At 40.3% G+C, this 13,223-nt stretch overlaps 2 protein-coding genes across 2 annotated transcripts; both read left to right on the top strand.

Moving 5' to 3' along the window:
- Positions 1 to 277: 277 nt before the first annotated feature.
- LOC307249551 (MAP kinase-activated protein kinase 2-like) lies at positions 278 to 6,685 on the top strand. Its single transcript, XM_080026330.1, has 10 exons — positions 278 to 901; positions 2,465 to 2,604; positions 3,693 to 3,757; positions 3,865 to 3,944; positions 4,052 to 4,178; positions 4,383 to 4,458; positions 4,879 to 5,003; positions 5,605 to 5,690; positions 5,796 to 5,876; positions 6,269 to 6,685. The coding sequence occupies exons 1-10, from the start codon at positions 653 to 655 to the stop codon at positions 6,494 to 6,496; spliced, it is 1,257 nt and encodes a 418-aa protein (XP_079882456.1). The 5' UTR covers positions 278 to 652; the 3' UTR covers positions 6,497 to 6,685.
- An 855-nt stretch (positions 6,686 to 7,540) lies between these two features.
- LOC307249793 (actin nucleation-promoting factor WAS) lies at positions 7,541 to 12,505 on the top strand (the record flags this gene model as incomplete). The annotated part of the gene is made up of 5 exons (XM_080026645.1): positions 7,541 to 7,651; positions 10,956 to 11,102; positions 11,374 to 11,460; positions 11,547 to 11,631; positions 12,474 to 12,505. The coding sequence occupies exons 1-5, from the start codon at positions 7,553 to 7,555 to the stop codon at positions 12,503 to 12,505; spliced, it is 450 nt and encodes a 149-aa protein (XP_079882771.1). The 5' UTR covers positions 7,541 to 7,552.
- Between the last annotated feature and the right edge of the window lie 718 nt (positions 12,506 to 13,223).

Below are 13,223 nucleotides of genomic sequence, written 5' to 3'. Positions count from 1 at the left end.
AAAGTAATCAATAACATAGCCTACAAATTGGGTGGGATTGTTGTAAGCATATCATCAGTAGTCCCGGAAGGAAAGAAAAGAGCCAACCAAATGCATCACACTGTTAACGTTCATTTCTGGTCCTAGCTGTTGGTCTTCTGCTCTCTCCAATGCTAGGCTACCCTGTCGTGCGTATTTACGCGTGGCTGTTCCTTTAAGAAAATGAATTTTGAGCCGCACCGCGCTGACGTAGGGGGAATTGGAGAGATTGGTGTTCTCTGCAGGAGGAGGAGGAGGAGGAGGCCGATAAACGTGATGAGGACCAGGCAGGGCAGTGGTACCAGATTTTCTTGTGACATTTTCTTTTTTCTCTCAGTGTGTTTTGGTATCTCTACGCATAGCCTACAACTAGAAGTCAAGTGGCATCTTTTAAACTTCTCTGTAGCAATGTAACGGTGCGATTTCAGACCTCCGCCCTTCTTTGTATACAGGAGGTTTTTATAGATTTGCAATCCTATTTTGCTCCTACATAGTTCCAAGTGGACCGAGATGTTCTGGCGTTGAAGTTAACAACCCCTCGGGCCCGTGGATGAACTAGGATGACACTGGATATTTTCTGTGGCAGACACTGATAGGATTTGTTCCGCAACAGCTGTTTTTCCAAACAAAAATAATGCATCATAATAACCAGGGGGAGCAGTCGGTCACTCCAACTACTGCGCAGTACGGGACAGCGCACCACAATGACTCGGGTAGCTGCGGCCTCACTGACCCGCCGCCACCTGCCTACTCTAAAGTGGAGTTTAGGAGAAACGCAGTGACGGACGACTACAAAATCACCGCTCAAGTTCTTGGCCTGGGGATCAATGGCAAAGTGCTGGAATGTTATTGCAAGGAAACGGGAGAGAAATGTGCCTTGAAGGTGTGTGTGTGTGTGTGTGTGTGTGTGTGTGTGTGTGTGTGTGTGTGTGTGTGTGTGTGTGTGTGTGTGTGTGTGTGTGTGTGTGTGTGTGTGTGTGTGTGTGTGTGTGTGTGTCTGCTGGCTGCTGTCACTGGAAAGAAAGAAAGAGAGCACTTATCCATTATTAATTTTCCTCCCTGTGATATTAATGGTGCCAGCCTCAAACTGGAAATCAGTCCAGAATTTAAATTCTGTAATGCTTGTGTGGTGTTGTGTTGAGTTTGGTTTGTTTGTTTTTATTGTGATGCACACAAATGATCAACTCAAAGATGGCAGCAGTAATGTGACGGAAGCAAACTTACCCTGCGTTCCAAATCACATACTTTTTCTTTTTACTACACTACATACTAGTATATAAGTACAGAAGAGTTTTAGTGCCAAGGGAGCGAAAAAAAATCAAATAAGGAAGATTTTTTTTTCATAATGTCAAGAATAAAGACGAATACTGCAAAATGCTATTGGAATTAGTGGGGGCATTTCTGTATTTTCAGCATACTATAATTGATGTGCATGTATGGGGACATCCTAAATCTTTTTCTGGCATACTAAATAGTAGGGAAGTATGGGGATTGGAACGCACGGTCAGTCACCGGGCTGGCCAGACAGTGGATGTGTCTGCTAGACATAGTGATGTGCTGTCTGGCATGCTCGTGTGGACAATGATCTGCTCTGTCAATCCTTCAACACAATCAACTGTGCCTTTGACATTTGAAAACAGAAAAAAAACATGTGTATTTTATTTTTTCTAATGATCTCAAGTTAGAATTATCCACCCTATTGAATGTTTACAAGGATTTTTCCATTAGCCAACTTGGAAAATATTACTTACGAGAAATATTAGAGTTTAATAAAGCTGTCGGTAGGCAGCCTTAAGACAAACACAAACAGGAAGAGCAGCAGCCCCATGAGTGCCCTTCCCATTTTTTCTTTGGTGGTATACGCCACAACAGAGAAGGTATGATAGCCAGCTCTCACTGGTAAATCTTAAATTCTCTGAGTGATGATATTTTGATGTGTGCGTATAGAGGCTTTGGAGGAAAATGTACACCTTCATACATTCATTATCGGAGCCTTTTCTTCCTCCTCCGGTGCTTAGAGTTCATTCTTATGTCCACAAGGGATTGAGCCGGGGTCTGTATGTCTGGGAAAATAGGATATCCTCCTCCCCCTGTCTGCGAGACCACAGCTGCAGCCCTGTGTCTTTAAAGAGCTAGGGAGAAGAGCATGTCGCCAGGCTAAGGCTTCAATCTTAATGCCCTCTCCAGAACTGACTGCTTGGCTAACAAACCGCTCTAAATGAACAGCTTTAATAGAGGCCACTATACTAATGATGAGCGAGTGCCTCTGTTTGTGTTTATTGATTCCTTGACAAAGATCTCAGTCAGACTTGTATTTTATTCTTTAAATTTAATAAGCATAAAGGGACTGTGGTTTTGCAAAGAGGTGTACAATGATGCTTGTGTACGCCACAGAAGTCTTGTATTGATATATGTGTGTTTGTTTTGTTTTTGTGCCATGGAGCAGATCCTTTATGATACACCTAAAGCCAGACGGGAGGTGGAGCTGCACTGGCGAGTTTCCAGAGGCCCCCACATCGTCCAAATCCTCAGCCTGTACGAGAACATGCACCAGGGGAAGAAATGTCTCCTCATCATCATGGAGTGGTGAGCAAATGTACTGTCTGCTTATGTGTTAGGCTTTCAAACAAGAATTTTTTTTTCTTCTACAATATAACTTTTACGGTGTTCGTTTGTGAATCTGAAAACTGTCTTTTAGCTGAATAACAGAGACAAAAAGTCATACATTAAGTTAAGTTACTTTATTAGTCAATGGTTACATTGGAATGTATTCAATTTCATACATCCTTTGACAGCCTGTTTTTACACCAGTTCCCACTAGTATTTTTTTGTATATAGAAATGACTGCATCAAAATCGATTTATTTCGGACATAATCTCCACATATTATTAACGTTTCATATTGTTTGGATAGAAATAACAAATACTTATAGTTTTGAGCTTTTCTCCTGTGGATATACTTTACTTCCCATTCGTAATTTGTTGAAGTAAAACTCAGACTCAACGTGAAAACAAAAGTGACACCAGTTGGTAATGATCGCGTACAGACTGTTTGCCTGTGTCGTTTTGCTGTTTGTTTACCACACAATAGACTTGTCGGGATTCATTTACATCCCCGACCACCACATGGATGTGTAATGTCTTAACATAAAAAAAAAATAAAATAATTGTAAACTTATATTCGTGTTACTTTATTGTGCACATTAAACACAACGGTTTGCTGTATAAATTCAGTTTTTTTGGAGGGTGTTTCTTTCCCCCTTTATTGCAGCCTCATTGCTTGAGTCATCTGAGTCTACCAGAAGACTGGGCTCATCTGAGCAGTAAATTGTGTGGCACAATGACTCACTTTGTTGTCAAACCATGGTTGGTGTGTGGAGAACTGTGGTTCCCTGTCGCTGCCCCACTTCTCATGTCTTTGTGTTATCCACTTATTTTCCTCTGATTTTATCTCTAGTTGAGAGCGTCCTACTGTATATCCCAGCAGTGTCTACTAGAACTTTTTACTATTGTTTTGTCTTTTAATTTAGTTTGAATGTTTTGCTTTTTATGTGTCGAATTGATGTTTTGGACGTAATGTATTTTATTTTACTGTACAGCACTTTGGTCCGCCTCGGCTGTTATAAATGTGCTATATAAATAAAGTTGACTTGACTTGTGTTGATGTGGATTCAGCATGGAGGGAGGGGAGCTGTTCAGCCGCATTCAGGCCAGAGGGGACCAGGCCTTCACAGAGAGAGGTGAGTGGGTAGAGTTCACTTTCAGCACGTTTACATTTCAGGCTTTTCTACGTCGTCTTCTTCTTCTTTCCATGTTTTCATGTGTTGCCATGTCTTGTCCGCGTCAGAGGCGTCACAGATCATGCATGACATCGGCACGGCCATTGAGTACCTTCACCACATGGACATTGCTCATAGGGATGTAAAGGTATTGTGTTTCTGCTGCTGGCACATTCATTATTTACAGAGAATGTAGGAAGGTTTTGTGTATAGCTGTTATAATATCTAAGGTGTTTCTCTCATGCTCATACACAGCCTGAAAACCTGCTCTATACCACCAAGGAGAGCAACGCTACTCTCAAACTGACTGACTTTGGCTTCGCTAAGGAGACGGAGCTGCACAACTCCCTCCAGACTCCCTGTTACACTCCATACTATGTCGGTGAGTTGGTTGCCGTCATGCGTTTTAGTGAAATAAGCAGATGTGAGTATTTTGCTATAAATGTAATATTTACACAGGCATAGTTGTCTGATATGGTTGCTGTCATTGCACGCTCATGTTGTCTGTGTGTGTGGCTGCAGTGAGTGTCTGTCATCTCCACATTATTGTATGCGTTTTGTCTTCTCTGTCTATTTGTCCATTCAGCCCCGGAGGTGCTCGGGCCAGAGAAATATGACAAGTCATGTGACATGTGGTCGCTGGGAGTCATCATGTACATTCTGTGAGTATCATCGTGTGCGTCCGCGGCTGATTTAAACTTAATGTAACATTTGTATTTATCCTGGTCAAGTCAAAGTCAACGTCAAAGTCTTTTATTGTCAGTTCTGATATATGCAAGACATACATCAGAATCAAAATGGCGTTTATCTCTGACCCACAGTGCAGTAGGAACGATAAAATAAAATAAAATAGAGTTAAATAAGATAAACATAAACAATATTTACATAATATACATTCTAAATACTAAGTAGTGCAAAGGAATTTCCCGTGCAATATAAACCAGTATATATAAAATAAAATAGAAAGTAAAAAGTACATAAGTTAATTTGAAATGTGCTATGTGATGAAAAATATTTACAATGTGCAATAAACTGTGCAATGTGGTGTCTTGTCCTCTCCTCTCTTCTGTCCTGTTTTCTAGTTTGTGTGGCTTTCCTCCGTTCTACTCAAACACAGGTCAGGCCATCTCTCCGGGCATGAAGCAGAGGATCAGGTTGGGCCAGTATGAGTTCCCCAACCCTGAGTGGGCTGATGTTTCAGAGGAAGGTGGGGCTCCAGTTCAGACGTAAAATTCATAAATAAGGGTGGGGGGGGAGAATCCACATTCAGTATCCACACTCTAACGTGGTAGTGCACATTTCTACTTTGTAAAATGAGCAGAAAGAGGAAGCCATGAATACATATGGAAAACAAATAAATAAATTCCAATATAAAGCCGTACATCAATAGTATTATTTTAATTATCAACGCAATGTGAAAGCTCTGGCTTGTTTATGCCAAAAGTGAATATGGAACCGGAAAAACATGACTGAAAAACAAATGAATGAAAGTGTTTCTGGGTAACTGCTGGATCTGTAAATTATCAACCTGTTGCTATAAGTTCACCATAAGAACTAATGTCGATAGGTTTTACAACTTGTTTCCAATGTGCCAAGTTCTGTGGCAAATAAAAGCCGATTAATGCAGGTCTTAATGTAGCATGCTGCACTGTCCCAAACATGCTTGACATTTGCTGCTGAACAACAAGCGCAACATCCAGTTTTCAGAAGAGACAACACCATCATAAAGTAGGTCCCTATTGCGCTAAAGACTTATTGGGTTCAATAATTAGTTTTGTTTGATTGTGTTGTGTTTTACGTCCCTGTAGCCAAACAGCTCATCATTCAGTTACTGAAGACGGAACCCAATGAGAGGATGACCATTGGACAGTTTGTGAACCATCCCTGGATCAGTGTAAGTTATCACTCTGTAGGCAGTTACTGAGTCTAAAGACCTGTATGTTATCCCCCTTTTTATTCATAACATTGTCGTGGGTCTTGTGTGTGTCTTGCACTGCAGCAGTCGATGGTGGTCCCTCCAACACCCCTCCACACCTCTCGTGTTCTGACAGAGGACAAGGAGCTGTGGGACGATGTGAAGGTGGGACCCTCTCTAACCATAGAGCTGTTTAATGTCACCATACGACCACGAGGGGGCAGTATAGCACCAGCATTATGACACAAACCCTGCCTTCCAAATCACATACTCTTTCTTTTTTACTACACTACATACTAAAGTACAGAATAGTTTTAGAGGCCACAGGAGAGAAAAAAATCAAATAAGGAAGATTTGTTTTCATGAAAGTTGAGAAATGTCAAGAATAAAGACAAATACTGCAAAATGCTATTGGAGTTAGTGGGGCATTTATGTATTTTCATCTTAATACAATTGACATGCATGTATTGGGACATCCTAAATCTTTTTATGGCATACTAAATAGTAGGGAAGTATGGGTATTGGAACACAGCCAAAATGTCTCCTTCTCCCAACAGGAGGAAATGACCAGTGCCCTGGCCACCATGCGTGTGGACTACGACCAGGTGAAGATCAAAGACCTGGACATGTCCAACAACCCTCTGCTCAACAAGAGGCGGATGAAGCCGGCGGCAGGAGGGGCAGACACAGGGGGAGAGGGTGATGGCGGAGAAGGAGGAGTGGTGTGTAATAACAGTCAAAAAGAAGTCACATTTTCTGAAGAGCACGCGAAAATGATTATTTGACAAAAATCAGTTTAAAACAATGAAAGCCAAAAATGAGCAGTATTTTCCCATTTAAATGTCACTTATTGTATTTTACTTACTTTTATCTCATTTTTGTATCACAGCACTCAAAACAATCTAATAGATTTAATTTTTTTTTGGAATGGTACTTCTCTGACCTTTTAAAATAAAAATTTGTTTTTTTATGTTTTACAAGCGTGTTTTGTCACTTTTGTACAGGGAACCTCATTTTACACCGTTTGTTTGATACTGGCAGCATTATAAAACCTCTTGGACTACTCATGTTATTGCCAGTGAAAAACAGAGAGGAAGTTTTATGCTGAGATGTTGTTTGCAGTATATGAGACAAAAAATAGACCCTGTGTGGAAATAATAAAATATAATCAGACAAACCACAAAGTAGCTTTAAAGGCTGACCATGCAACATTTTCATTACAAATTAAATTAATGAGTCATACAAAAATAATCCCTCTTTATGATCACTTCAGCCTCACTAAAATGTGTGGTGGAGAGGGGGGGGGGGGTGACTATTCAGATAAACAACCTACCATTCTAGTGGGGCAGAAGAGATAATTCATTTAGAGCAGTTATTGTTGTGTGACTATTATTTTTTCATTCAAATGTTTCCTAGTATTCCTTTAAAGTAAACTAATTAGTTGTAGTAGATTATGAGAGAGAGAAGTATGTGTTTAACATGTCCCTTAAGAACACATTTATAAAGAACACACATCATCTAAACTGGGCTATTCCATATAAACCTTTCCATAAACTAAATGTTTGAACCCGCAAACTAGAAAGAGACACTTTGTACTTTTAACATTGTAAATGTGTAAAAATGATCAACACACACACACACACACACACACACACACACACACACAGAGAGAGAGCACAAATATGTCAAATTAATTTGCATGATTACCAGCTATACTGGACACACTGCAATTCAAAGCAGTTACGGTGAGGGACAAACACTGTACGTATTATGCTGAGTGGGTTCAGTGGATGAGGCAGGGACAGTCGTGGTGAGCAGAAGGGGAAAAAACAAGTCGTGTGATGGCTTTGAGTCTGACTCCTGGATGTCATGTATTGAGTGATCTCCTGACAATGCGTGAGAAAGGTCTTCTCTTCACTATGCTCCAACCTCACTGTAAGGTCAGTTCACGTCCTTACTGTCACTTCAGATTAATACAGTCATATGAAAAAGTTTGGGAACCCCTCTCAGCCGGCATTATAATTGACTCTGCTTTCACAAAAAAAATATAAAAGTGGTATGTCTTTAATTTACCAGGAACAGCTAAGTACTGGGATGTTTTCCAAACAAAGATTTTTTGAAAAGCAGTATTTGGTTGTATGAAATAAAATAAAATGTGAAAAACTGGCTGTGCAAAAATATGGGAACCCTTGTGGTTTTGTTGATTTTAATGCCTGTAACAGCATGTAAAACTGATGATTTTAAACACAAAGTTGGTTGGATTATGTTGTTAAGCCTTGAACCTCATAGAATTGCCTGTTTAATCATGAGAACATTTATTTTAGGTGCCTAAATGCAAGTTGCACTTCTCTTTGACTCTCTGCTGAAGTGAGACAGAATGGGATCATCAAAACAGCTCCCAAAAGATCTTAAAAACAAAGATTATTCATTGCCATGGTTTAGGGGAAGGCTACAAGAAGCTTTCCCAAAGGTTTCAATTGTCAATTTCTACTGTAAGGAACTTTGTCAGGGAATGGAAGGACCCAGGCACAGTTGCAGTTAAACCCAGGTCTAGCAGACCAAGAAAAGTACAAGAGCGCCATATGCGGCGGATTGTGAGAATGGTTGCACACAACCCAAAGATCACCTCCAAAGACCTGCAAGAACATCTGGCTGCAGATTGTGTATCTGTACATGGTTCTACAATTCAGTGCAATTTGCACCAAAACATCTGTATGGCCGGGTGATGAGAAGGAAGGCCTTTCTGCGCCCACGCCACAGATACAGTTGCATGGAGTATGCAAAAGCTAATTTAGACAAACCAGCTTCATATTGGAAGAAAATGCTTTGGACTGATGAGACAAAATTTAAGTTATTTGGTCTTTATAAAAAGCAGATGTTTTGGTGCAAATTGCGCTGAATTGTTGAACGATGTACAGATGCACCATCTGCAGCCAGATGTTCTTGCAGGTCTTTGGAGGTGATCTGTGGGTTGTGTGCAACCATTCTCACAATCCTCCACCTATGCCGCTCCTGTTTTTTTCTTGGTCTGCCATGCCTGGGTTTAACTGCCACTATGCCTGTGTCCTTCCATTTCCTGACAACGTTCCCTACAGTCGAAATTGACAATTGAAACCTTTGGGAAAGCTTCTTGTAGCCTTCCCCTAAACCATGACAACGAACAATCTTTGTTTTTCAGATCTTTTGGGAGCTGTTTTGATGATCCCATTCTGTCTCACTTCAGCAGAGAGTCAAAGAGAAGTGCAACTTGCATTTAGGCACCTAAAATACATTTTCTCATGATTAAACAGACAATTATATGAGGTTCAAGGCTTAACAACATAATCCAACCAACTTTGTGTTTAAAATCATCAGTTTTACATGCTGTTACAGGCATTAAAATCAACAAAACTACAAGGGTACCCATATTTTTGCACAGCCAGTTTTTCACATTTTATTTTATTTCATACAACCAAATACTGCTTTTCAAAAAATCTTTGTTTGGAAAACATCCCAGTACTTAACTGTTCCTGGTAAATTAAAGACATACCACTTTTATATATTTTTTGTGAAAGCAGAGTAAATTATAATGCCGGCTGAGAGGGGTTCCCAAACTTTTTCATATGACTGTATCTGTAAAACACACATTTCCCTGAGACTTCCCTGCATGTCTTGAACTGGTATTTACTGGTTACATATCGTTAGCCTCATAGCATAATTGCCTAAATCATATTTACTCTACTCTACTTTTACTCTACATCTACTCTATTCTACATCTACTCTACTCTACATCTACTTTACCCTACTCTATAACCCTTAAAATATGACTTAGGCAATTATGCTATTAGGCTAACGAAAAGTAGATGTAGAGAAGAGTAGATGTAGAATAGAGTAGCTGTAGAGTAAATGTAGATTATAGAGTAAATATGATTTAGGCAATTGTGCTATGAGGCTAACGATATTTCATAATGAATACTTGATAAGTGGATGTTTTTAATGTAGTTTTGTTGGATAGGATCTCTTCTATAATATGATGTCCGTCTCTTTGAAACATTATCCACTGCACTTGTTTTTTTTTATATATTAAATGTGGTTGTTGTTCATGTAATCAGTAACATCCATCAGAGGAAGCCTGTTGTATGAATGGGCTTTCTGTGAGGGCTGTTTGCAGTTAGTATCTCCTGTTTGTGTTTTCCACGCTACACCAGGTTACCAGGGCAGATACCTGAAAGATGTTTGCATGTAGGCCTACATCCTTTTCCATGAGATGTACACCTTCTTTATTGCAGGAAATAGGAAATAGGTCAATTATGAATATGAAATAAGAGACAATTGAAAATGAGCCCACTGTCAAAATATAAAGGAGATGTCAATGATCCAATGGAAGGATAGAATTGATTTGAATTATAGAGGTATAGCTGCTGTTTTTGATGACGGTTGCAGATGACACAGAAAAGTTGATTGTCATTCACAACAGAGATTGACTGTTTTTTGATGAGATAAAAACATTTATTTTATCACTGTAAACCAAAAAAATACCTGATAATGCTCCAAAATGATAGAAGAGATTGCGGTTGGTTTCGTAGACAGGTATAGCTGTGTGTCACCGATATAACAGTGAATCATTATTCAAAAAACAATGAGATTTTAATCCTGTGACCCCATAATCTCCTTCAGCCCACATCAGATATCTGTGTCTCACAGGATACACTCATCCTGCGTTCCAATCCCCATACTTCCCTACTATTTAGTATGCCAGAAAAAGATTTAGGGTGTCCCAAATACATGCAAGTCAATTGTGTTAACTGTTTTTTTTCTTCTCTCCGGTGGCCCTAAAACTCTTCTGTTCTTTAGTATGTAGTATAGTAAAAAGAAAAAGTATGTGATTTGGAACACAGGGTAAGTCAAAAAATATATAAGATGGAGACGGAACAACAGTTGCAAAAAAAATTTGTATTGTAAGGGGAAATGTGCATCACTGGCTCAACCACAAAGCCAGAAAGCTTTTCGGATATGAAAGTCGTACCTTGGAGATTGGATAATGGTGAATTAAATTAAATGTATTCAACCACTGTATTAATCAATCAATGTCTTTCCATTCTTATAATGAAAAATAGGAAGTGGGAGTCAACTTCCTTCACATTTCTGTGCTTCTCCTAAACCTATTTGTAAGCTGCTCTGCTGATACACTTTGCTTTACACATAAGAGTTTGATAAGGGCATTCCATTATCATGACTTGTATAACAACTAATGGTGTATTTCAGCTGATCAAAACTACAGTAGCACAAGTACTAGTGGCCAAAGAGACCCAGGGTGAGCGACCGGGCTGGGGTGCTTTGGGTTGTGGTGTGGTGTGTCTGATTGAAGACGAGTCCATTCCCTCCTACTTCCTGCATCTATACTGTGTCAAGGTAAGATGCAAGGCGCACAACTGATGGGGAGACACTACTTACATCGAATACACCTTTTTAGCCCATTTGGCATTTGAGTACAGTTATCTGCAATGGACAGCTTGTATTAATTCCTTTCATTGACAATTTCCTTTAGTAACAACATGGAGACATATACCTTGATGGGAGTGTCTGTAATTGTTCTAATGCTACTACTGTAATAGCTGTTCATGACCCCCTTTCATTTCTTCCTTTCCATTTATCCTTGCCTTATATCTGTCCTTGAACAAAGCGTGCAAAGTTACTGTGGGAGCAGGAGCTGTATGTCCCATTCAAGTACACTGCAACTCGCTCCTTCTTCCACACATTCCCTGCAGATGTAAGTGACCCTGTTTGTAAAGTGTCAGTGAATGCAACACGCTCATATCAACTGGTTCAAGGTGGATTTCTCTGTGTTGAACACAGGGCCACCAGGTAGGCTTCAACTTTGCAAACGAAAACGAGGCAGAGGAATTTCATCATGTAGTGGCGGCTGTCCGTAAAAACCAAGGTGAGAATTTAAAAAGAAATAGGTCAATGTAATAATAATACATTTCAAACATGTGTTTCCTCATCACGTGAAAGCACCTCTCTCATTCTGTTTTTGCAAAAGAGATGACCAGGATGAATTTTACAACAAATGTGGAAAAAGAGGAGAGCTCCACAACTCACCCACCCTATTCAGGGTGAGAAAAAATAATACAATTGAACTAGATTTGAAACTGTTGAAGAAAGTGTAGTGTAAACAATGTGTTGTCATCGTGGCCGAGGGGGCCAATTGTTTACCTACATTTGATATTACTTGAGAGAGAAGGAGACATCTCACAGGCTTCGAGATAGACACGGAGGAGAGGGAGATCGGTCTAACGGGTTCTTTATTGAAGGGTTGACATAACAGGATATCAGCTTAGTAGACAACTTCTACTATGAACACAAAGGTACTTATTCATTACAATAGTTCAGATCTCATCCTACCCTGTCCTAGTTATCTAGCCTCAACTCTGGGGGTAAGGAGTACCCCCCTCAGCAGTCCTCATTCCTCGGGCGTAGGCAAAGGCCAAGGCCACGATCTAGTGCAGGCGGTTGGTTAAATACACTATCTGTCTGGGTGTGTGTGTGTGTCTGTGTACGTGTGCATGTGTGTGTGTGTCTGTGTGAATGTGTGTGTGTGTGTGCAAGTGTGTGTGTGTGTGTCTGTGTGTGCATGTGTGTGTATGTGTGTGTGTGTGTGTATGGGGTGGGGGTGTGTGTGTGTGTGACAGATCTTATATCAAGCCTTATTAGCAATAGTGTGCTTTTAATAGAGGCCAGGTCTCGCAATCGTGTTCCTATATTCTGCTGTGTCTGCAACAGTTGTTGTTGCCGTCTGTAAGGTCACTGTGTGACCTGTGTGTGTTGTGGTGCAGTTATTGCTTTTCTGTATTACCTCAAACCTTACTAACCTATTTTAATATAACATAAATGTTGCAGAACACTACATATCCCTCCTTGCACCGTAAATACGGTGCACCAAAGAATCTCAACATTTATCCCTTGAAGCCTGAAAAATGCACAACCCTTAAACTCTACAAAATCAAACATCAAACCAAAAATGATAAACTTTGACAAAATAAAACGACAGTGGCCACTGTTTACTATATAGTATGAAACTTAATAAAACCCTATTAGACCCTCTTAAAATTCAACAACAATAACAATAACTGAACAGCATATAATGACTTTCATAATTCTTTCAGTCTTTGTTCTTCGGACCATTGTCCAGTCCCGCAAATACCCGCGCACTTGCGAGAAACGACACGAGCATACTTTTAGAATTGCTTAAACAGGCAATTCTTTCTGTGCGAAAAGCACAACACAACAGCCCCCCCCTATTTCTGGGGAGCTGTGGGGAAGCCCAGTGCACCCATGCATTGGTGCCTTAGCTGGGTATTGATGACTGGTGCATGACTCGAACGTCTTGAAGGGGAGACGAGAGCGACCCCTCTCGAATTTCCAGATGACGACATTGACGACTGCATCTCGATTCTCTGTTGTTGGCGACGCTGGCGGTGGAAAGGACTTCTCGTCGACCAGTGTCGAGTTGCTCCTCCAAGCGACAGGTGG

This window comes from Ammodytes marinus (genome assembly GCF_949987685.1).
Source record: "Ammodytes marinus genome assembly, chromosome: 4".
NCBI lineage: Eukaryota > Metazoa > Chordata > Actinopteri > Uranoscopiformes > Ammodytidae > Ammodytes > Ammodytes marinus.
This window is presented reverse-complemented; position numbering and strand designations above follow the sequence as displayed.